At 30.0% G+C, this 23,767-nt stretch overlaps 7 protein-coding genes and 1 long non-coding RNA gene across 13 annotated transcripts; 5 read left to right on the top strand and 3 right to left on the bottom strand.

Moving 5' to 3' along the window:
- The first annotated feature begins 231 nt into the window (after positions 1-231).
- On the top strand, positions 232-3,612 carry LOC126856770 (uncharacterized). Of its 2 annotated transcripts, none has more exons than XM_050605615.1 (5): positions 232-369; positions 929-1,148; positions 1,231-1,318; positions 1,707-1,937; positions 2,182-3,612. In XM_050605615.1, the coding sequence occupies exons 2-5, from the start codon at positions 934-936 to the stop codon at positions 2,293-2,295; spliced, it is 648 nt and encodes a 215-aa protein (XP_050461572.1). In that variant the 5' UTR covers positions 232-369; positions 929-933; the 3' UTR covers positions 2,296-3,612. The 2 variants fall into 2 exon arrangements, with proteins under 2 accessions (XP_050461572.1, XP_050461573.1); XM_050605616.1 differs by lacking the exon at positions 232-369 and adding an exon at positions 422-566.
- A 548-nt stretch (positions 3,613-4,160) lies between these two features.
- On the top strand, positions 4,161-6,293 carry LOC126856773 (dynein light chain Tctex-type protein 2-like). Its single transcript, XM_050605619.1, has 3 exons — positions 4,161-4,746; positions 5,075-5,268; positions 5,732-6,293. Exons 1-3 carry the CDS (start codon positions 4,699-4,701, stop codon positions 5,895-5,897), a joined length of 408 nt encoding a protein of 135 aa, XP_050461576.1. The 5' UTR covers positions 4,161-4,698; the 3' UTR covers positions 5,898-6,293.
- A 159-nt stretch (positions 6,294-6,452) lies between these two features.
- On the top strand, positions 6,453-14,616 carry LOC126856768 (multiple inositol polyphosphate phosphatase 1). Of its 3 annotated transcripts, none has more exons than XM_050605612.1 (9): positions 6,453-6,559; positions 10,624-10,823; positions 11,255-11,386; positions 11,623-11,816; positions 12,077-12,187; positions 12,344-12,494; positions 12,804-13,014; positions 13,246-13,455; positions 13,947-14,616. In XM_050605612.1, exons 2-9 carry the CDS (start codon positions 10,646-10,648, stop codon positions 14,194-14,196), a joined length of 1,437 nt encoding a protein of 478 aa, XP_050461569.1. In that variant the 5' UTR covers positions 6,453-6,559; positions 10,624-10,645; the 3' UTR covers positions 14,197-14,616. The 3 variants fall into 3 exon arrangements, with proteins under 3 accessions (XP_050461569.1, XP_050461567.1, XP_050461568.1); XM_050605610.1 differs by lacking the exon at positions 6,453-6,559 and adding an exon at positions 6,845-7,026; XM_050605611.1 differs by lacking the exon at positions 6,453-6,559 and adding an exon at positions 6,947-7,193.
- LOC126856774 (uncharacterized) lies at positions 7,105-10,302 on the bottom strand. The gene is made up of 3 exons (XR_007688409.1): positions 10,114-10,302; positions 8,733-9,195; positions 7,105-7,242 (listed from the first exon to the last, which is right to left on the bottom strand). It is a non-coding gene; the product is annotated as an uncharacterized LOC126856774 (long non-coding RNA).
- Positions 14,617-15,422: 806 nt separating the features above from the next.
- LOC126856769 (ADP-ribosylation factor GTPase-activating protein 1) lies at positions 15,423-18,659 on the top strand. Of its 2 annotated transcripts, none has more exons than XM_050605613.1 (9): positions 15,423-15,551; positions 15,911-15,998; positions 16,265-16,546; positions 16,659-16,870; positions 17,081-17,195; positions 17,275-17,364; positions 17,805-17,864; positions 18,061-18,254; positions 18,373-18,659. In XM_050605613.1, exons 2-9 carry the CDS (start codon positions 15,939-15,941, stop codon positions 18,575-18,577), a joined length of 1,218 nt encoding a protein of 405 aa, XP_050461570.1. In that variant the 5' UTR covers positions 15,423-15,551; positions 15,911-15,938; the 3' UTR covers positions 18,578-18,659. The 2 variants fall into 2 exon arrangements, with proteins under 2 accessions (XP_050461570.1, XP_050461571.1); XM_050605614.1 differs by having other exon boundaries at positions 15,429-15,537.
- LOC126856771 (uncharacterized) lies at positions 16,575-20,782 on the bottom strand. 2 transcript variants are annotated; one of them, XM_050605618.1, is made up of 5 exons: positions 20,526-20,782; positions 19,899-20,280; positions 19,344-19,546; positions 18,833-18,963; positions 16,575-16,737 (listed from the first exon to the last, which is right to left on the bottom strand). In XM_050605618.1, the coding sequence occupies exons 2-4, from the start codon at positions 20,246-20,248 to the stop codon at positions 18,911-18,913; spliced, it is 606 nt and encodes a 201-aa protein (XP_050461575.1). In that variant the 5' UTR covers positions 20,249-20,280; positions 20,526-20,782; the 3' UTR covers positions 16,575-16,737; positions 18,833-18,910. The 2 variants fall into 2 exon arrangements, with proteins under 2 accessions (XP_050461575.1, XP_050461574.1); XM_050605617.1 differs by having other exon boundaries at positions 20,415-20,781.
- An 872-nt stretch (positions 20,783-21,654) lies between these two features.
- Positions 21,655-21,993, top strand: LOC126856778 (mitotic-spindle organizing protein 1-like). The gene is given in 2 exon segments (XM_050605625.1): positions 21,655-21,820; positions 21,822-21,993. Coding segments are annotated over 2 exon segments (240 nt in total). The 5' UTR covers positions 21,655-21,674; the 3' UTR covers positions 21,916-21,993.
- LOC126856776 (LDLR chaperone boca) lies at positions 21,992-23,699 on the bottom strand. Its single transcript, XM_050605623.1, has 6 exons — positions 23,536-23,699; positions 23,118-23,338; positions 22,970-23,044; positions 22,686-22,846; positions 22,329-22,473; positions 21,992-22,250 (listed from the first exon to the last, which is right to left on the bottom strand). Exons 2-6 carry the CDS (start codon positions 23,268-23,270, stop codon positions 22,185-22,187), a joined length of 600 nt encoding a protein of 199 aa, XP_050461580.1. The 5' UTR covers positions 23,271-23,338; positions 23,536-23,699; the 3' UTR covers positions 21,992-22,184.
- Positions 23,700-23,767: the final 68 nt, after the last annotated feature.

Raw genomic sequence — 23,767 nt, forward strand, 5'->3', positions numbered from 1 at the left:
GCTGATAAAACGCCGTTCATAGGCTGATAAAATGCCGTATCGATAGAAATTTTCTCTACACAAGAGACAAAGAAAGATCTTTTTTCTTCCATAAAGCATGCAGAAATCGCAGAAATGTTTGTACGCTCAATGAAAATATGCGCTTCCACAATTGTGCGGCCACCTTATGTAAAGAGGCTCGAATCGGCCGTCATGGGTGATCAATAAGTGGAGGAGGAGACTGTTTTGTCGGCCAACGGCGGCGACGCAATGTATAACGCTCTGCGTGGCAGTGCCGTTTCGCGAAGCGCGGTTGTGAATCATGTTTCGGTAATTCCTGCTATTCCCCACCGTATCACGGTTTCTTTCTTCGTCCGTCAAAAAGGACAAGTGAGTGCATAGCGAATATACTCCGAATTCCTGCTTACGTAAGGCGAAACTAACGGATCTCCGAGAAAATTGAAAAATTATATCCGAATTCTCGAATTCTCGGTGCTGATCCTTCCTCAGTTCTTCATCTTTGGAACGTCGGATATCAAATACCGTGACTCTGCTCCTTTTTGCGGCATTAATATCTTTGTCTACCTGTAAATAAATATAAAATATATAAGTATATCTTTCAGTTTTTGCATTGGCAATTTTGTGAGCGTTGATTGCCAATCGTTACAAAAATGATCATTTAAATCTCAACTTATTTATTTCAAACGGATTTTAATTTCCTGTGTTTGGCAAATACTTTATATATATCGTTTTCAACAAGACATTATAAATGTATCAGTATGTTTCATGATAATGATAAATACATAATTTACATATTTCAGCAAATATATACATATTTCAGTTTAACATCATATATGCATAGTTCAGCTTATAATTAATAAATTAATAAAATTCTCATCTTCATGTTCACATATACTATTCGAGAATTAAACAGAAGAAACAATTTCAGCAATAATGGTATCGCTGGAGGATAGTTGGAAAGAAGCTACAGAAGGCTTGGACGCCGCAGTCTGCGATGCCTGGTTCACGCGATTGCAGGAGGTCTACTCGGAGGAGAAACGTACATACCACAATCTGGATTCGCTCAGGGAGAAGCTAAATCATTACTACGAAATCAAAGGAAATCTAAAAAATCCACGTGCCGTCCTGCTCGCCATATTCTTTCAAAAGTGGGTGACTTGATTTCTATATTTTTATTATTTAAATTACTATTATTTTTATCGCTACTAAAATACGAAAATTTTCTTGCAGTTTCGAATACGATCCCAAGGCTCTAGACGGCGAGGATAAAAATCTCGAACACTTCAACACTTTTGCCGATGAAGCGGAAATTCCATTGGTTAGTATATTCCATCAATTTCAAGTCGAGTATCCAAGTATATTAATGAGGCAATATCTAATTTGCGTTGCAAAATATAACAGATTGACTCAAAAGAGTAAATGTTTCTTTCATAGAAAAGAAGTTTATATTATAAATATATAATAATTCTATATTTATTAAAAAATAAAGCGCGATTTTTTCTTATTCTGAGTCTATCATTCTGACTCTAAAATCAGTAAAAAATAAAAACATGATTTACTTCATTAAAAGTTATATTAAATTTGTGACTATATTAATAGATTAGAATTTCAGAGCTGAACACGAAAAAGCAATAAAAATAAGCACCTTGTATTAGCGTAAATATGACATGAAGTAATAATTTATAATATATATAATTTATAAAAAGGATGCGGAGCTCAGAGAAGAAACGTGCGCCCTGCTCAAAGTGGCGGCTACTCATAGCACTGAGGCGCATAAGGTAGGCGGTGCGTTCGGTGGCGAAGACGCTCATTACTTTCTGGACCTGGACATGGCGGTGCTCGGCTCCTCTCCGGATAGTTATGCTGAATACAGGGAGCGAATACGCGGAGAATATTCTTTCCTCAGCGAACCCATGTACACAGCGCTGCGATTAAAGGTAAATTACTGTATAATCAAAAAATGCATTTTGTGAAGAGTTTGTGAGAAGTCGCAGTCGCAGAAAAATTATTGCGATAAATCTTAATTTTTTTGATATAAATAATGTCCTTTCGAATTAAAGAATATCTATAAGATTAGAGATTAAATTTAACTAGAAATTAATTGAATCTAAAAAAAAGAGATTTGATATTACGGAGTAACGCAATTATATATTTCTTTTTGAATGTTCCTATGCTCATTAGGTGTTGCAGAACTTCCTGCAGATTCCAAACATTTTCGCCACCATGGAGTTTCGCGATAAGCTAGAGGAACAGGCGCGCCAGAACATCCAGGCGGAGGTGGAACTGTTATCTTAGAATTCTTCGTTGTTTCGTTTTCCGAGGGTTTAAATCGAGAATAATTCACGCAGCTTCGAAGAAAATGCCCAAGAACTCTCTCGGGTTTCGCTTTTGTCAAACAAATAATGACGCAAAGGATTTCGATGCCTACCTCACAGAGAGAAATACTTTAACTGCTTTCGCAAATGCAGGGCAAATATTGAATAAGAGTCTCTCGTGATTGAAAAAAGAGTGTTAAAATTGCTATTTTTTTCTTTTTCCTTCGACGACTAATCGTCAATACGATGAGTTAAATGTTTTAATACGTCGCTTCGTAGTGTTTTCTTTTCTTATAAAAATAAAGAAAACTCGCGTAATCTTTATAATTATTTCGCGTAAAATTCTTTTTTTCGAAAAAAAGTTTATTATATTTATGTAATGTAGGCATAGCACTATTAAACAGCCAAATGCGAAAGAGTATTAATTTAGTTTAATCATAAATAAACTAATTATTTTTTTACTAGCAATGATTTTAATTTAATAATTGCTTGTTAGATCGATGAAATTATATTGCCATTGCGATGTTAGATAATGAAAAGTAAGATTTTGCAAATATAACGACTATTTTGTCGTGATATATTTGGATTTGTAAATGGAATTGACGTGTCGATTAATGTGTAATATAAACATATATGTATATTTTAGAGAGCGTATTTTTCGCGCTACACTTTGTGCGACAAAACTTTACTACTTTCGATAAGTATTTAACTTTACACATAAAACTTTCGGCTGACATGTGTTGTCAAGACCCTCACAATTTTTAAGTAATATTCAAAAAACATTATAACCCTTTATAGTTTGTTAAAAAATTATTAATAAATAAAAGTTCGAGTACTTTTTAGCAAATAAAAAGATAAAAACTGATGAAGGAAACTACAATTTAGGGTTTTACAGTGTAAAGATAAAAATTTATCTGACTTTTGTCTCTGCGTATTCGAGGATTCTTGAAATTCTTGAAAAAAAAATTGTCAGAATTTTTCGGAAATGTCGAGAAATTTCAAAAAAATCCGAAAGCTTCTTGCAAAACTTGTATGCCCGTAAATCATTGGAGATGTTCGATCACAATGTTCGAAACACAAGCACATTTATTTTACTGATAATGCGCCGTTGAATTTTATGCAAGTTAAAATTAATTACGCTATACAAAATGTATTTTAAAGCTCGTATCAAAATGTTAAAAAAAAAAGAGTAAATTGTTAAATAATGATTAAGATAGGACGGAGATCAAAAGAATCACCGACGAAAATATTACAAACGATGTACAATGAAATAAAGAATATTATTAAGTACATCTCACGTTAGTCTGATGTCATGTCTGTATTAATATATATAATACTTGTATTCTCACATGAAGGATAAAATTGCTCATCAAGAAATTAAGAAATTTTTGGGAAATTCCAGCTCAAATTCTTTGATGTAACAAAAAAGAGAAAAAGAGAAGAAAAAGCAGGCATAAATAAAATTATTATAGCTCGTATACTTATCGAAAATACATATACATACAAAAATAAAAAAATATATAATATATTTCTCTCTAAATAATTTTTTAAACTCCGAAATACGTTTGATCAATTTCGTGGAAATTAATATGTTTATATATTTTTATATCTCTTTTATATTCTTTCTATCTCTATTCTTATAAATATATCCTATAAATATAAGCATTTTCGGCATTTTTCTTTAAATTCTCTAAATTCTTTATTTCATTATAAACAAATATCAGGATTGGAAAGTATTATGTTTAAAAAAACATTTATTTTTTATCTGTTTTTTTTTCAATAACAAATAACGAATTTAACACAACATTTGAATCGTGAATTAACGTATTACGTCAGGAATTTGAAATCACATAAAGTTAAAAAATCAAAAAAAGCAATTTTGATCATATTTGCAGTTATAAAAAAAAGGAAAATCTTTTTTTATTTATATTTCCAAAATTTATAAATCTCTTAAAAAAAAATATTTCGTTGCAATGTTTCTAAAAAAAGTTTTTTCTGATTATGATATTAGGATTCAAAATTATTATGAAATTGCTACACACTTTACATCGATATCAATGTCAAAAATATATCGCTGTATTTTAAAGTAAAAAAATGTTAAAAACATTTATGTATATGTTTTTTTTATATATAATATAACTTACTTGTTCCAGAAATTGTAACAACTCGTTTTTGAATAATAATAACGAGTTACATGAATAAAGTAACTTTCCCAACCCTGATGAATATTCAGTTTCGTTTGTATTGATCGTGACGTTTCTAAGTGACTGATAGTCGTTTACCTTAGATACGTGCACTCTTACAAGAAAATTAACTAAGTAGCTGATTATTACAAAAAAAGTGACAAATATTTTTTTTATTTATTATTAAAAATAGATATATTATGCCATCCCAACACGACACGAATGAGAAGACTGGCGATGATAATGAGGTAAAAGTTCAATGTATAAAATATTCTCTCATATTGTATTAATAAAACTCATATTAATATACATGATGTTAAACTTTTTTTAAATTTTAATAATTAATTTTATTAATTCATATAATTTTAATATTTGTTCTCTCCTCTTTATAAAGCCAATTATTTTAGCATTAAAAAGTCGCGAGTTGTGATAGCATCTCATATACATATATATAAGTGAAATGTTTAGAAAAAAATATACAAGAGATATAATATATAAAGCGTAAAATATGTATATATAATAATGAAATAAAAATAGACTAAACAAAAAATTAGATAAATTTTCAAATTGTAACAGGCGCCAAAATATCAGAACACTTACCGCATGGAACCGCGGAACCCGTTCAAGGCTGATTTGGTGGACAAAATCGTAAGATCGGTGATGAACAATCGTTTGGACGAGCTTACGTACGATGATACGGTGGTCGCGAAATTATGCGGCGACGTTGCTTCGGAAATACGACGGCGCGTGAAAAAACTCAACTTCGACAGGTGTGTGCGGATACGGAAGTTGCAGCCTCGAAGATTTACAGCTGATATTTCTGATGGGAAGGGTCTTGCTCTTTTCGACAAAAGTCCTATTTACAAAAGATACGTATGAGTTTTTTATTTTTTAATTTTTTTATGTATACATTGTCGACAAAATTTACTTGCAAAATAAATCACACAGGAGAACCATGTTTCATAGAAATGCATATATATATAAAAAGATGCAATCGACATAAATTTTTTATTTTATAATTTATATAATTATTTAATAAGATAATTCACAAATTGATGAAGAGCTAAAAACAGAGCGTAGATCAAGAGGCAATACATCGGTATAGAAATTCTGAATATTTATAATTACCAAGAGGTTTTATAAAATTTCTGAAAAATTTTTTTATATTTTTTAAATACATCAAGTTTTTTTAACTCATTATGTTTATATACTGCTATTTCCATTTCTTTTCAGACACAAAATCATCGTCGGTGTTACGATAATCGAAAAGGCCAGTCAATCCGTAGAAACGACTGTAGGTTTCCTGTGGGATAGCAAAAACGACAATTATTCTCTCTTTTCTCTCGAAGGTCGAACTTTCTACGCTCAGTGCTGCGTGTTCGGTGTCTATTACGAGTAATCATTCTACCGTAAAATTCGATTATAACAATTAGTGATTATCAAACCGTACAATTAATTGATTGTCAAATTAAAAACAGTACATCGTTTCATCGCGATCTTTGATGAGCAATAATGATATCTTTAACCTTATGCTTAGATTCGAATTTTATCTCAAAAGTTTTCGCCGATTGAAGTATAATTTGTTCGTTGTTTTCAGATTGATAACACGAAGTAATATATCAATTACATCGGATCAAATAGTATTAGAATAACATTATTTTCGATCGTTAGTTAAATGTCACGAATACAAGGCAGACTCCAAGTGAAGCGATATTACAATGGATTTAATTAATATAGATATAATCATATTTATAATTAGATAGTTTATGCAATATAATAAAATACAATAAAATATGCGTCACGTGTGATTAATATTAGAAATATTAAAAATATTCGTATAAAATGCCGCGCGATCGTCGTAATCTGTTGATTAGCAGCGTGCACGTGATCGTAATTAACAGTGTTTTCGCGAGTGATGTGTTAGTCTCATAAAAGAAGAGAAAGAGAAAGAGAGAGAGAGAGAGAGAGAGAGAGAGAGAGAGAGAGAGAGAGAGAGAGAGCGAGAGAGAGATCAAGGAGACCCGGCAAATCATCTGACAACGGCGAAGTAATTGTGTCGAGGTGAGTAAAACTTGCATAGCTTAATTAATTAATTATTCTTGTTATAATAGTCCATTTTATCTATATAAGAATATTTAAACAATAAGAGAAAATTATTACATTAATTATAACATTAAAACATTTTTAATTCTCATCAATATCCTTCATTCGGCGACGTTTTGCGTAAAAATAAGAAATGGAATGCAAATCGACTTTTCTCTGGAGTTTGAAAATCTAACGCGTACTGATGTGATAAAGATCGAGCGATTGAGATAGAAACGCCTACCTCTAAATCGACTTGCGCTAATGCATGGGTAGAAAAAATGGGTCGAGCTTGAAATGCACGTTAGAATTACACTAGATGCCAGGTCTAGGTGCCGTCGGCTGTCAGGTAAGCAACCAGGCGCGACGACCTCGCGCGACAGTACCGCACGAACCGCCGCGGCGAACAGCGGCTTTAAATACAAACCTGGCAATCACGCGCGAAGGTGTGCATTGTTTACATTCCTTACCTCGGAAGTGAATCTTTTCTCTCTCATGTGACTCGATCTCTGATGATCGACCGCGCCCTTTTAAATTTTAAGAATCTTTGATCTCGATTTGCAGCATTCCGGATACTGTTTGTCCCTAGGTCATCGAGCATTTCTAGATCCTCGTATGTATCCAATCGATTCAATCCCGCTTTCATATCTTTATACTTTAATCTGAAAGAAATTTAGAAAGATATTGAAACATACACATAAATATAATCAAACTATGTCAAAATATATCAATCAAGATAATAAAAATCTTGATAGAAATAAAATATAAAAATTATTTCAAATCATGTGTGTTCTCTATCTTGTCTAAGATTTTCAATTTTTAAAAAGTTATTCTGTATTTTTAAATGTGCTAAGCATTTAATTAAATTATTAGTATTCTAATTATAAGCACTTGAATTGGTAAATTCTTCATTTCTTAGATCCGCGGATTTCATATTATTATTATATGACCTGTTAATTAAAATTTTTTCGATTTTGGCGATCAAAACTTTACGAACTTGATTTTAAAAATCTCGTTAAAAAAATCTTGAGATTGTGAATTATTAGACATTAATCAAATATTGATGATAGGTATTTAGGCAGCTGGACTTCAAAGTTCTTAAACATTCGAGGTTTCTTGCCTTCTTAAAAAAATCCTTCAATATTAACTTTATTTTTCTAGAATTCTTAAAAATTTTCACTGACAAGTAGTTTCGCAAAAATTTTGTATTCTAAATCTAACATTCTAAATTTTCAAAATTTTCAAGTTCGCATTCTGAGCGCTAAGATTCGCACTGAATCTATGTAGATGAATCCTCGCCGGAATTGCCGGAAACACTCGATTTGCGACCTTAAAGTTAACGTGCAAAATTAACATATCATGCTTCAACACACGTAAGACGATCTAATTAGAAATGTAGCCTGAATGAGATATCGCGCAAGTACATATCGTGTGCGCGTTCTCATTCTCTTGTAAATTCCTATTATCCGACACGAAAGTGCGCAGCGTTCGCTTTCGATCGCGTAATTCGAGGATAGTAATCGCCGCTCGCCTATTCCGATACATTGTTAGATTTCACTGAAAACGAACAAACTCGCGCTCGCATAAAACACACAAATATAATTATGTTGCTCTCTTGCTCTAACAAGAATCATCGAGCGTGACCAACGTCGTCGTCCTACTTTCGTGAACAATTGTCGCGCGTCCCTATCGCGTCCCCCGCCGTCTATCACTCTACCATTTATTACCGGAGTACGTGATCAAAAAAATCTTTTTTGTCAAAATGCATTCAATTTATCCAAGAAACCGTGTATTCGAATATCGGTGAATCAAAGAGGATAAGAAGATTGCGACAAAATCAAGAAGCTATTTTTAAATTCCATTCGTGAATCTATAAGATCGACAAATGTAAAAAGTGAAAATAATAAAAAGATTAGCAAAATGAAATACTAATCATAAGATCTGAAAATTTAAGAATTTACAGATTTAAAAATATTGCAATGGATATATCAAAAATTCAGAAAATTAGTTCGAAAAAGACTTTGCTAAGGAATATTTAGTTTAAAAATTATGCGAGAAAAGTAAATCTGCATTAAATTTTTAAGGTGCCAAGTATCTAAAATATATAAAAAATCAAGAATTACAAAATTCGATTTTATTTCCGAATAATTACCAATTTTTTTCTGTTCTTCCATATGCAAGCATACGTCATCTCTATATATGACAGCTATCTATCTAACAGCGCATTCCTTTACTACATGCTGTCATTATCGTTTTGCTGCAGCTGCGCAAATTTGTCATGAGGGATATTTAAGCGCTTCTTTTCAATATTTTAGGGAGTCAAACCACTTTTTTAGGGGTATTAAACTACCGTGATTTGAAGTTATCCACAAATCTCCTATAAAAAAAGGTTTTATTCGATCATTTCTTGCTTCGATTTTCTCTTAGTCTTTTTCATAATTATTTTAATCTTCTTTCTTTCGTAATATCCTCTTCCTTTGTAAGAGTAATTATCTCGATTTCTCTTATAAATCACAATATCTTTCGTTTTTAAGTAATTCCATCCCAATCGAAAAATCGTAGAATGATCTTGATTTCGTTCTACCAATTAATTTCATTCTACCAATTAAATATTCCTGTAATCAATTGTAGAAAGAATTAAACTAAAGTAATACTAAAGTAATATACTCGTAATAATTAGATTCCCTGCTATTTTAAATTTGAAATTACACGAATTAATAAATTAATAAAGAATATAAATTAGAAAGCAATTATACACGGAGTAGATATATCATTTATACATTTTCTACAATAATATAATCTTCCATAATAATAATTTCTTCATAAAATATATAATACATCTCTATTACATGAAAAACAAGAATTGATAAATATTTTTCTGTTTGTCCATTGCACGTATGCGTATGTTATATTATCTTTGAAATGACGGCTGAAGCGAGACGGGCGTAAATAATGGATTTCGCATTGAAATGAGATTTGCAACGATGTTTAGAGACACGGCAGCAGTACACTTGCGTGGTACCCGCGGACACGAGAAATTAAGCATAAGTAGGCCAAGCAGTAGTAAAGTCATTAGCGAAAGAAGAAGGCTCTAATCGCGTTTCATTGCCAATTGCATGATTCGTCACGTACGAGCTATTTCTGATTCTTCGTTGATTACAAAATCTCAAAGATAGCCGCACGTAACGAGAGGAGAGTCTCCCAAGCTTAGTACATGAAAAACCGGTTTACATCGGTTAGAATTCTATTACGATGTACGATGATGTAATAATTCTACTCTCTTAGTCACTTGGGAGCTATCCTTGGCCTTCGCGTCGACAATGTTCTCACAAAAATCAAATCTGTTGAAATCTTCGCGTATTCTTGTATCCTCAAGACGTGTTTAGTCATTTTTCTCTCGAATAAATTGTTTAACATCTGAACTTGAGAAAGATGATTTTTCGAAGCGTATACAAATAGATATCGCGAATCAACTCTAAAAATCCGTTATCGTCTTCTTACTAATTTATCGCATCTATTACTTGCTAGTTTACCTGACAATACTCGCGGCAAAACTTCGGTGGAGAACTTATGGCAAATACTTCCGGTTATGCAATTGGCATAGTCATGTTACGCTAGCTTCTTCACAAGAGTTGATAATAAATTATATTCTACGATATTGTCAACCAGCGGGAAAATGTAGGTTTATTCAGCAATCTGCGGGACGAGAAGAAAAAAGCGCTTTTTTTCTAATAAAAATCCGCTCCGTTAAGCTCGCTGCAAATTTATTATTTAAATAAACTTTTTATAAAATTTGGACTGTACAATTGGATAAGTTACAAAACATATTGCAGAATATATATATATATATATATATATATATATATATATATATATATATATATATATATATAGCGGAAATCGAAATTCCCCGTTTTTCTTACGTTTATTTGCGTGTTTCCTGATTATTGCATCGCAATTACAAACTTCTTGCATTTTATTTATTCGCGTTGTGCACATTTAATGAAATTATTCTTCTTATTATGATCATCATGTTATCACAGGAAAGACAGCTTCCACTACATAATGTACTCGTTGTCGCTGTTACTCGCGTCGCTCCTGGTCTTTTCGAGCATTCATGTGTCCATCACGCGCGAAATCGATTTCTGCTTCGCGGATGAGGATGATCCATACTTGTACATGGCTACGAAAACTGCGTATCACTTCATTCATGGTGGCAAGACCCGATTTCAAACAATACCGAGTGAGTATTGAAAATTGATGATTGATTCGTGTCTTGTCTTAGTATTGCCCTAGATTCTTCGGCAATTGTTGGATATCTGTACGCATCTGCTTAAAATGAAAGTAAATTTAAAAAAATTCAATTTTTAATCAAATCTTTCAGTTTGATGAACATCAAATCTCCTATCGCGATGTCTTTAATTATATGTATATTTTAATAATTTTTTCATTTTTCTTTTCATTCCCTTTTTATTGCATCAATAAAAAACAAGAGTTGTCATCGATCAAGAACGATTTTTATTCCCATATTTTGTATTATACTTTGAAAAGCAATAGAATACAATTTCGTTTTCAATGTATATATCAAAATAAAAGTTTTTATATAAATTATTTTATATAAATTTATATTATATTATATTTATATTTATATATTTTATATAAATTTAATTTTAGATTGCCGACCAGTGCAAATCTGGATGCTCGCAGCACATGGTACTCGCTGCCCGACCGTTGATGAGATCGACAAAATAGTCGCTTTAACCGATCTCAAAGAGCAAATACTCAACAATCATGAAACTCGTGGAGGTAAGTGTTTCCTTTCAGTGTTGAGCCGACTTTTCCTTTTCATCTTCTTTTATATCATCTTTTTGCGTAGATGTGCGAGAGGATTTTAGCAATGTCTATTACAAAAATTGTCCTAAACAATATTTTGCGTATCTAAAATCAATTGCTTTATCAATTTGTCCATCAATTGTCGATCAATTGATCTATCAATTTGAATCTTTCCTCATTCATTTCCCCTTCGTTTTCTTGCATGTCAGAGGGTCATATGTGCAATCGAGATCTGGAGAATCTGCGAAGATGGCAGCCGGGTGAATATTTGGTGCCGCAACGGGCGGAAGTCCTAACGCCACAAGGTGTAGAGGACATGAAGCTGCTGGCGAGGAGGCTACAAAGCAATTTTCCGGAACTGTTATTACCCAATGCCAACAATATCACGGCTGCTAACTACAAGGTAATTTTTTTTCTCGTGTATATCGTAATAAACGTGTCAATGTTAAATTAAATTATTTGAACAAACATACATCAATAAATATCCGCTGGACAGGATATTAAATTGATAAATAATAATAAGCACAAAGCGATCAAAGCTCAATATTTTTAATAATTTTTTTATATTTTTTCAGTTATGAAAAATGTAAAAAATTTATATTTCAATTAATTAATTTCTATTAAAATATTTTATTTTTTCTACAATTTTTTATATTTTTTCAGTTCCGTGCTAGCGAAGCGCGTGAGAGTATGGCATCTTTTATGGAGAGCCTATTTGGAAGCAGAATGGCCGTACTTCCCGAGGATAGTTCCTTCAACGACACTTTACTTACGGTAAATATTTTTTTATTATACGCTATTTTCTGCTTCGTCAAAATAACCCAGATTAAAAAAAAAAAAAATAAACAAGTTATAGAGTAGAAAAATAATTATTTGTTTCTATAAATATATTACCCTCTTTGCTTTCATTTATCTAATTTAATTTGACAGGCATATAAAACATGCGGAATTTGGGAAGACAAGAAACACGAGCAATCGCTCAAAAATATGGAACGTATCAAATTTGATGCCGGATCAGAATTTCAGAATCTTTTGAAAAATGTCAGCCGCCGACTTGGTTTTCTATACAGTATTTCTATCGGTGCGTTCAAAATTATTGCGTCAATTTATTTACTTATTTTTATTTAATAATAATAGAAATAAAAATATAAAAATAAAATATAAAATTTAATTCTTGCATTAATAGCAGAAAAAAAATTCAATAATTCAATTCAATTATATTCAATAATAAATTCAATAATAAATTCAATTATTTTATTAATATAATTATTCTATGCAATTATTTTAGACTTTTCATAGACGAAAAATTTCTCGCCCATAAAAAGTTTATACGTTCATCAAATATTTATAGAAACAGCCAATTTATTTCTACAGATTTAAACATTTTCAGAAACAATCGATGCAATGTACGACGCTTGTCGATACGAGAAAGCCTGGACCGTGACCAAACTTTCACCTTGGTGCGCCGTCTTTAGCAAAGAAGAGCTCCGCGTTCTGGAGTATAGAGAGGATCTCGATTATTACTACAAAGCGGGCTACGGACGAGACATCAATGCTCATCTAGGATGTCCTCTCCTGCATGACATGATGCAACATTTTGGGTATCATTTATAATTCGTATCTCATCGAACATTGCTTTTTTCGCTCTTAAAATATTAATTTAGATATCTCTATCAAACCTTCCAATTCTATTTTTTTCCTGAATTTTCTGAAAATAGAAGTCGATGAAGATTACGCGAAGAATAATAATTTGATATCGTTATGCTTATATTCTGTAATTTAAAGAAGAGAGAAAAATCGAGAGTTTAGAGATATGTGTCTCTTTCCATTAGGAATATAGCTAACGATCAAATGTCGGGTGAACCCAAGGGTATCTTTTACTTCAGTGATGTAATCAGCCTGCAAAATCTTCTAACCGCTATGGACATAAACGAAGACTCGACACAATTGACTAGTTACAACTACAAGGACATGGCCAGACGACAGTGGCGTACGTCTCTGATATCGTCCTATGCGGCGAATCTTATCGCCGTATTTTACAAGTGAGAATACACATACGTTTCTTTTATTTGTCATACATTTATTTTTCACGTTTTATTTCGTTTTAACTTTTTACTAAAAATTTATTATTATTATTTATTCCATTTCGATTATTTTGATGTATATATCTCTCTTTTATAGTCAAATTAATTATTAATTTACTACTGCTTCATATTCGAGTATTTCTAGTATCAATAGTAATATATGATAGATAGATTTTTGATTCTATTACTTCATAAATTGTGCTTTAATTTCTATATCTTTTAATTGTATCCTTAAAAGCGCAACTTTGATTTAGGATATACTTAAGATATCTCTTAATTCGTTTTATAAAGTAATCAGAATTAAATAAAGTAGTCAGATAAATCAGGTTTAATAAAATAATTGAAAAACAGTTGGTTTTAAATTTTTCTCTGCGAAAACTTTTATCATATTTTATAGTGATATTAAAGAGGATCTTAATCTTTATAAAAAAATCTGTATTCTATCGCAGATGTAACGACAACAACGATCGCAATAAAATAATGTTTTACCTGGCGGAAAAACCAGTGCGATACGAAGGCTGCCAGGTAGGCCTTTGCGACTGGGAATTTTTGAAGAGGAGATTAGGCAAACTGGCGTCCAGATGTAATCTCGACGTCTGCTGGAATATGAATGGAGCATCCTCCAGCTTCCCGAATTCCATAGTCATTCTATTAATATGTGTTATTCTAGTCCGCCTTGGATATAACCGACAACTGTGAATAAGTTATTGTTATATAATAATTTCATCTATTAGATTTGAAATTGTAAAATATTAAATAAGAAAATAATTATATAATCTTTTCTTAGAGAAACCGCGCAGAAGATAAAGATAATAAATTATATATAATTGTTTAGCTCTATTAAATTTATATCAATAAATTTTTGCAGCTTTATAGATATTAAATATATTATATAATATATATGACAGCAAAATAATATTTTATAATTCATATAATTTATACATTGTAATTGTAGTTTATGAAATGTATGTTTTTATATATATTTTATTCATATACCAGAGAGAAAGAGAGATAATTGTTATATTAATATATTTATTACACAATATTAATTATACAAAATAACTATATATAAGAAAAATTTTAATATATAAAATATATTTATTATATCAAATTTATTTACATACATTTTACTATCAATTAATTACTTTTAATGTAATAATGTAATAATAATTATAGCAAACTATAAAGTACTATATAGTAATAGTAGTATAAATAGATACAGAGACATTGCAAAACTTTTCTTTTTCCAAGGAATCTACTCAAATCTTATTAAGAAATAACTTTCATAAGCATTCTTTATTTATATAATTTTTTAATTTCTTTTTCATCAAAAATTGTAGTGAAGATCAATTGTGTACTGTATATATTCAGCAGAGATTATATTGTTATTGTTATCAATATAAAAAAAATTATAGAAAAACTTTCCTTCTCCAAAAACATTGCATAAAATTCTTTTGCTTAAAATTTTTAAATACTGCAAATAAAAAAAAATATAAAAATTATATAATTTGATTTAAAATAAAATTTTACTGAATTGTTCATTAATTTCTAAAAGAATTTAATTAATGTGTTCTTTATGTGTATTTATATGCACGAAAATCATATGCCGCGTAGCAAAGCGTCAAAAAGTAACGGTCGAATGCTAAATTTCGTTATTGAAAAAAATGTGTCAGAATCACTTTTTCTTCTCGTTACAACGAAATGTAACGCCGTTATCGTTATCAAAAAAGAAAAGTTTTTAATTGACAAGTACCTTACCTTCTAATTCTGCGAGATAATCGCGAAAAAAATTCGATATTTCGCGCAAATCTTTATCCATCACCGCTATTTCGTAATCGACTGTGTCTCAATCTCTTTCGATTCATCGAAATGCGAGAGATGCGACGACCTCTTGCGACTGATAGCTTCAAACTCCTTATGACGTCATACGTCAAGCACATTCCCAATTCCCAAGCGCAAAAATCGTGTCCGACTTTCGCTGCAATATGTCTACTTTTGTAGAATCTACTTTTCCCATCCTGTAGAAGAATCATTCGATATGTAATGATTTTGTGGTAAACATTTCTGTTAATTCTGTTTAATCTCTGTCAAATAATTTTGGAAATATCAAAATTCAAAGATTTTTTCGTGAAATTCTAAATAATTCTTAAATTTAAAAACTTGCTCTTCTCGATTTGGATTATTATCTCTATTTTATATATTATAATTATCATTAAGCTTATTAATGATTGAAATACTTGAATTCGACTTATCAATACTTGTAAATAATTGCTCACCTTTTTTGATCAAAAATTTAACTTTTATCTATAACTTTTATATATTGCTATATTGCTTATTAAAGTTTTCAATTAAAAATACGAATTTAAGAAATTGTTGCCACCTTGATTGACACTGTACTTGTTTTATATTTCAGAATTTTTTGACAATTGATTGATGTGATCATGGCCAGTCCACGGACACGACGAATGCTGGGTGAATTGAAGCTGAAGGATGAAAATAATGTAAGCTTGAAAATAATATAAAACATTAATATGCTTTTCTCTTTCCGAATAAAAATTAGATAAGTTGAAAAAGTTACAATTAGTTAATTATAAATGTTTTTTTAAATTAAACTGCCTCATTCTTATTTTCAATAAATGTAATTTTGATCTCAGTGTTTCATATAATATTTTTATCTATATTTATACTTATTAAATATGTATATAACTTACGAGACTTTGCAATACACAATTGAGGGATCTAATAAACCTGTATACATAATTTGCAGAAATGCTTTGAATGTGGCAGCCACAATCCACAATGGGTTTCGGTGACATATGGGATTTGGATATGTCTAGAGTGTTCAGGCAAACATCGTGGCTTAGGTGTACACTTGTCATTTGTCCGCTCTGTCTCTATGGACAAGTGGAAGGATGTCGAATTAGAGAAAATGAAAGTAGGTGGTAACAGAAATGCTAGAGAATTTTTTGAAAGTCAACCTGACTGGGATGAAGATATGTCTATCTCACAGCGTTACAATACAAAAGCTGCAGCTTTGTACAGAGATAAGGTGAGAAAGTATGTTGAATGTAGTAATGTAATGATTGAATTATTAGTCTATTCCATCCATTTTCCATCATATTATTCATTTCTTAAATATACATTTCTCTTCTTGTGTTTAGATTGCTACATTGGCACGAGGAGAATCTTGGAGTCCAAGCAGTTCAGTGGCGAAAGATTTCGAGCCTTCAGCCTTCAGCACTGAAAACAAACAAGAGTACTTGTATCAAAGCGATTTGTCCTCTTCTTATCAAAATATGAATTCAAACACCATAAAGACACAAACGGAATCTTTTTTTGCGAGAAGACAAAATGAAAACGCCAATCGTCCAGAGTAAGTTTATTTATTTACTATATCCTATTATCAAACATATATTTCTGTAATTTCAAATCTCTCTCGTATAATCTAAAATTTTTGATCAAACAAGTGGATAAATGACAATGTAAAAAAACAAGAGATCGAGAAATAAATTTGAAAACTAGATATTTTAATTTTTAATTTAATGTGAAATTATCAACTTTTTTTATCAACTTTTTTTATCAGTAACATTCCACCAAGTCAAGGCGGCAAGTACGGTGGTTTCGGTTATCAAATGGATCCACCGCCCAAGAGTTCGTCCCAGGAACTATTCGACACTGCAGTTTCTTCGTTAGCAACTGTATGACTTCTAATGTTTATTAAACTTTGGTAATGTATATTTGATGAAACAATCAAACTATTATCTGCTAATTTTGTAGGGTTGGTCAATATTTTCTTCTTCGGCGTCGAAAATAGCGAGCAAAGCTACCGAAAATGCTATCAAAATTGGAGGAATTGCGACACAAAAGGCAAGTATTAAAAAATCCGGAAATATTCTTGAAAATGTAAACTAATCTAAGAACGGAAATTTCAGAAATATTGAATAGTATTAAAAAAATTATATTAAAATTATACTTAATTAATTTCAATTAAGTGTAATTTGAATAATATTGGCAATTGCTGTTTAACGTTTTCTTCAAAAACAATATTTAAAAATAGATTTGAACTATAATTTGTTGTTGCATTAATATTTATTTGCATTATTTTTTTCATTATTATAAGCCCATGCAGAGTGAATTTACTTGTTACTTAATGTTATAACATGATATTGATTGATTATTATTATTTTTGTAGATTTATTTTGAATCATTTCCGTCTTACATCAAACTTAATTAAATTTAATGATTTTAAAAATTTTACACTTTTTTTTATTCCATTTTTCTTTTTTCTTTTTATATTACATCATTAGGTTCGAGACGGCACATTATTAGAAGACGTCGGGAGCCAGGTTAATCATTTGGTTACAAAGGTACAAAACTTTCATTTTTCACTTTTGTTATCACCATTTGGTTTTTGTGTCACAATACTATATTATTTATATATATATATATATATATATATATATATATATATATATATATATATAATTAAGAATTAATTATAAAAATCAAATCCATGTGAACAATTATTAAAACTTGAGAAATTTAAGAAAAAATAATGTATAGGTAGGGGACATAACTAGACGAGGAGGATGGGGTGACATCGCCGGGACCAATTCAGCTGAACAACAAAGACAGTATAATTCCACAGATCTATATCAATGTTCCTCCAACTGCCCTAATGCGTATCAAAATAGCGATTCGATGCAATCAAATCGCTCTAATGAAAAATCTTCTCTTGTGAGAAGCTCCAGTTCAAAGTAAGTTCTTTTTAAATTTCTAATAATAAAATGGAAATATGGTTCATTTATTAATAAATAAACATTAAATTTTGCACATTGAAATTTTGCAAAATTCACTCTGCTTCATTTATCTTAGGAGTAATATTTCTACTGGAGGTTTCTCCAACGCATCAAATTGCGATTGGGACTGGAACAATGATACAAAGCAAGCTAATAAAACAGTAATCTCAAAGAGACAGTCAAAGGAAGAATCATTGATCAGTTTTGAAACAGACAATAAAGCACAACAAAACTGGAATTCTAAAGCGGAAGACGACGCCTGGGAAATACTAAACAATTAATTAAACGAATATAATCAGCGCGAATTAGAGGAAAATATCGATATGTATTTAATTTTGACGAATTAAAGAGAAAAGACGAATACATATTTCTTATAAAGCAACCCACTTCCTAATATGTGTGAAATATAATCCACTTTTGTTTAATAATTTCGAAATGCGATAAATTATATTAATTAATCAAGTAAATTATTAACATGTTAATAATCTTTCAAGGTAAAACAAATAATAATTACCTATTTCTTGAGTTTTACAAACCTTTTCGGAATTTTAAATCTTCAAAGTCCAAAAATCTTAGAATAAAGGAACTTGAAAATTTTTATTATAAAAATAAAATCACTTATAGTTCTCGGATGAACAGTTCTTTGCTGCTTTCCTCTCTAGTATTTCTGAAAGAACAATTGGTAAAGATTAATTTTTGACAATTTCTTTTAGTCTTAAGATTAATTCTTAGATACCTTACATACAAGTATTTAGAAATAACACAAATACATATTTGAAGTCTCCTGAAAGACTTGTATTATTAATTGTATTATAAACATATTATGATTTTAAAATTATAATATAATATAAATATAAAAGTTTTGTAAAGTATTTTCTCTATTTTGTATATTTAATATATAATGTTACAAATATATAATGTTAATTGAGAAATAAATACAATGTTATTGTACATAAAGGAAATAATAGTCAAGAAAATTATAAAATTATAACGAGAGAAAGAAAGATATCTAAGATATGATATAAAAGAGTCAAAACAGAAACTAACTCTTTCCAGAATATGTTCTCCTGATTTCAGATCTGCTGTAAATATGTATATCGCTTAGATATTTGATAAACTCTGACTGCATGCTTGGCCACACTTCATCTATTAATTCTGACAATAGTTTGTATAAAATCTTTGCAGAGTTATGCGATAGACATGGTGCAGTTTGATTTGTTGTCATCTTGTAAAGAAAAAGATATATTTCTCTGCAAAAAGATGTTTCATCAATTATCGTCAAACATCCAACATTTTTATGGGTTTTATGGTTTAAAACTTTATATATATATGTACAAATTTACACAAAAAATTATATATATATAATTTATTAAAATTATATATATATATATATATATATATTAAAATTATATATATATATATATATATATATATATATATATATATATATATATTAATGTTGAATATATTACACATATTATAAAAATGATACAACAGAGAATTAAAAACATTAAAATAAATAAGAAATATATATATATATATATATATATATATATATATATGTAAAAAGTAATTTAAAGTGATATTTTTTTTATGTCATACCTAAAGTTACACTCTTCATTTCTTTGTTCAGACAATGGATACTGCTCGTACAATCCAATAAGTAACAACGCCAAAGGTACACTATATTCATCATTGTCAAATATACCACTGTTTAACCAATCAATTATTGAAGATTTCTTCTCAACAGCAATCTTTGTCTGTTCGAGTATTGATTGTAATGCAGAATAACGTTCATCTTCAGACATGTTTGGCAGTATAGAGGAAGGAAGATTTGAATATCCATATTTGAAGAGAGCATTCAATAATGTAATCATGTTCTCCTTCTTACTAAGGGAAGACACATTCTTGTCTTCTGTTAAAACTTCGTTGTGATTGTTGCGCATTTCCATTTTAATACTTGTGAACGATTTTTGGTAAAGTGCTGAAAGAATACAAATAGTATAAATATTTACTCCAATTATAAAAAGTTTTTGATACACATTTCAAGATATACATTTCTAAAAAATAATAGAGTCACTAAATAAATTATTAATAATAATGATAAAGACAGTTTACGTTTTTTGTCCACGAGTCGATTGGATTAGATTAATATTTTTTTGAGGAATAATTTTCGCGTAATAATTAATATTTTAAATTTTTTTCCGTTTATTCGACTCTAAAACGTACTCTATGTTCTTGGATTGTCACGATATTTTAAAAGACGAAAACAAATACTCAAATATGAATTGATATTCTTGGATATTTAGATATTATTGTATATTTAGATTCTGCAACAATATATTAATATACAAATAATATATAATGTTTTAATCAAAATAACACAAAGTATAAAAATATTGCGTGATATGAATAGATATAAATCTATTGTGTAGCCTCCCACACAATACACACATATACACACGAATACAATAGTGTAGTGTACACCACCGTCCATTTTATTTGCACATGCGCGTTAAGTATGATATCGATAAAGTTCTCATTTCGATTATAAAAGAATCTTTTTTTGTTTTAATTCTTTAATTTATTTTTTATGTCAATATTTGATAAAAATTATTTAACACTTTACAATTATGTTACATTTACGTTATGTTACAACTTTTCAAATATTGACCAATCAAAACAAGAGATGTGCCTCTTTTCTGATTGGTCAATCAAACGAGTCGAAGTTCGAAGTGTCCGTGACGTGATTATTTACGTTTAGGTTCCCGGGATTTGACAATTCTCTTTTTGCGATGAATGTTTGTGCTATTGTGTTATAAAACTGTCTAACGTCGACGAGTGAGTATTTGAATCATGAGAAAAAGTAGTAATGAATTTGTTATTATATTTAGATACTAAAGTTTATAAATCTAAAAACTTTATTAATTAAGAACCTAACCTATTTTTTTTGTTAGATTATTCTTTCTCATCTATTATAGAGACAATAATTTAAGGAAATGTAATTAAATCACAAATATTTCAGTTTTTTTTTTCAAATTAATATTAAAGTAGTTTGTATATTTATTTTGTACTCAAATGACGTATTTATTTATTTTTTTTTGTGTTTCTTAGATATTGGTTGTTGTTCCAAAATTATTTGAAGTAGAAAAGGAAATACAGAAAGAGAAAAAGAAAAAGGTTTAAAAAATGGGTTAAATTTATTATGAAATATATTTGGAAATTGGACACTGACAAGTTTAAAGAAACATTTGTATATACTAAGCTTGTACATAATAAAACTTTAATTCTAAATTAATGCAAATGAATTAAAGAAACATTTTTTGTAACATGAGTGTTTTTTTGTTTACTTTTAGAAAGGAACGGAAACGAGCCAGCATGCCGGAGCCTGTGAATCACCAGGTGAATGCCGCTCGTAAGACGTTCCGAACCTTATACCAAATCTCCAAGCTACTGAACACAAATCTTGATGAGAACACTCTGAGCATTTGCATTAGGCTATGTGAAAACGGAGTAAACCCGCACGCTCGCTACTGTAGTGAAGGAACTTCAGCGAGAAGTCAAAGCGATGAATGACACACAATTGGAATTTGCGAGTAAGACAAATGCGACTAAATGAACCCAAACAAGTATGACACTGTTGTCCTCCCACATATTTTATAGAACTTATGTTATTCAATAAATATTTTTAAATATATGCGATGTACGTGCTGTTTTATTAATCATATACATCAATGAATGCACATTGCATATTTAATACTTTACAGAAACAATTTGTTTATTTAAAAGTATCAAAAAAATATATTTGAAAAAAAATTTGTACCAAAGGAAGAAATAGTTAGGACTTGAAATTATAAAATGTTTGAGAAATATAGGAATGCATTAAGATTACAACTCAGCTTTGCTCCGTTTTATCTTTGCACTTTGCTTTCTTATCGACTCATCGGCTACTTCCTGTAGAAATTAAACTCGTTTTATCTCTTACAAAAAAATTAATAAATACTAAGATTCATCAACATATAACATTGTTACCTGTTGCTTTGCATCACTATAAAATGTCTGTCCTTCAAGGGTGAGATGAGATAATTCGGGCTGCTGCAGCAAGTAATGTTTAGCATCAACAGCCTGAGATCCTTCGCGAAACATGTATATCGAACGTTTTACATCGATTGGATATCTGCACATAATTATATATTGAATATTTTCACTATTCTCTTTTTTAATATTTATATGTTTATTGAATAATAAATTAAGTGAATTAATAACAGTAAAAATTATATTATTTGATAATTATGATAGTTTATGGAATTATATATTACATATTTATTTCTGTTAATGTATGTATATAGATAAATTTTCGTACATCTAATGTTTAGAATATAAAAATACCTCTCTGCAATAATATGATTGTTTTGCAGACTCGTCTGCCAAATACGCATCACAATCTTGGCTTGTTCTTCTGAAATACCTGGCTTAAGATCCACAAACATCATAACACCTTTCCCTTTCTTTGTAATTCTCAGCAAGTTATCTGGATTTGAAGTATCTATCTACACATTGGATTTTATTTTATGCACAAGTGTGAAAAGACTGATAAATTTACATATTCGCCAATTCAATCAACAGTCAAAAATATTTATATATTGTATAAACACAGTAAGGTGATCCTTTACCTGGGATAAATCAATCTTTGGACTGGGTCGCAAGTGTTCTGGCAATTCATCTGGTTCCAGAGGTTCATCATTTTCCTAAAATATTAGATTAATCAAAAATTCTATTCAATTTTTCTGTCATTCACAACAGAACAATAAATCAACCAACTTCCCACTGCTCCAGCAAATGTTCCAGATCAGCCTCCGTCATGTCTCTTATATCCTTCTCGCGCCATGATTTCTTCTTTTGTTGAGTTTGAGAGATCAACAATGCTAATATTATAATTAAGAGTATAGATAGACTTAGAAATTTTGGTTCCATGTTATCATGCAAGAAGACAGTCAAGTATCTGTCACGAATAATTTATTGTGAACATTCCAAGTATATTGCTGAAAATTCAAACGCGAGATTAGCTCGCATTAACAGCAATCAATTGTTTGAATTAATTAATAAAATATTCCAATGATTCATATATTTAAATATCTTGAGGTTATGCTCAATCTTCCTTCCCGGCTTCTTTAAATTTTTTTTTTGCGAGATGAAAAAATTTATAAGAAAAAAATTGCTAAGCACTCGGTTTACTTACAAAGTGTTTCAAATTAAAAAGATTTTTTGTTTTGATCGATCAATCAAGCATCTAAAATTGATTAAATCAAACAAAAAAGTCTTTGACCTATTGTTTTAATCAACCAGTCAAACAATTCGAGGCATCTCTGATCAATAAAAGAACACTTATCGATTTTATTGATCTTGAATGCTCGGTGAATTATTGGAGTTTGATCACGAAAAGAAAAGATAGATAGATAGATAGGCTATCC

This window comes from Cataglyphis hispanica, chromosome 19, assembly GCF_021464435.1.
Source record: "Cataglyphis hispanica isolate Lineage 1 chromosome 19, ULB_Chis1_1.0, whole genome shotgun sequence".
Taxonomy (NCBI): domain Eukaryota; kingdom Metazoa; phylum Arthropoda; class Insecta; order Hymenoptera; family Formicidae; genus Cataglyphis; species Cataglyphis hispanica.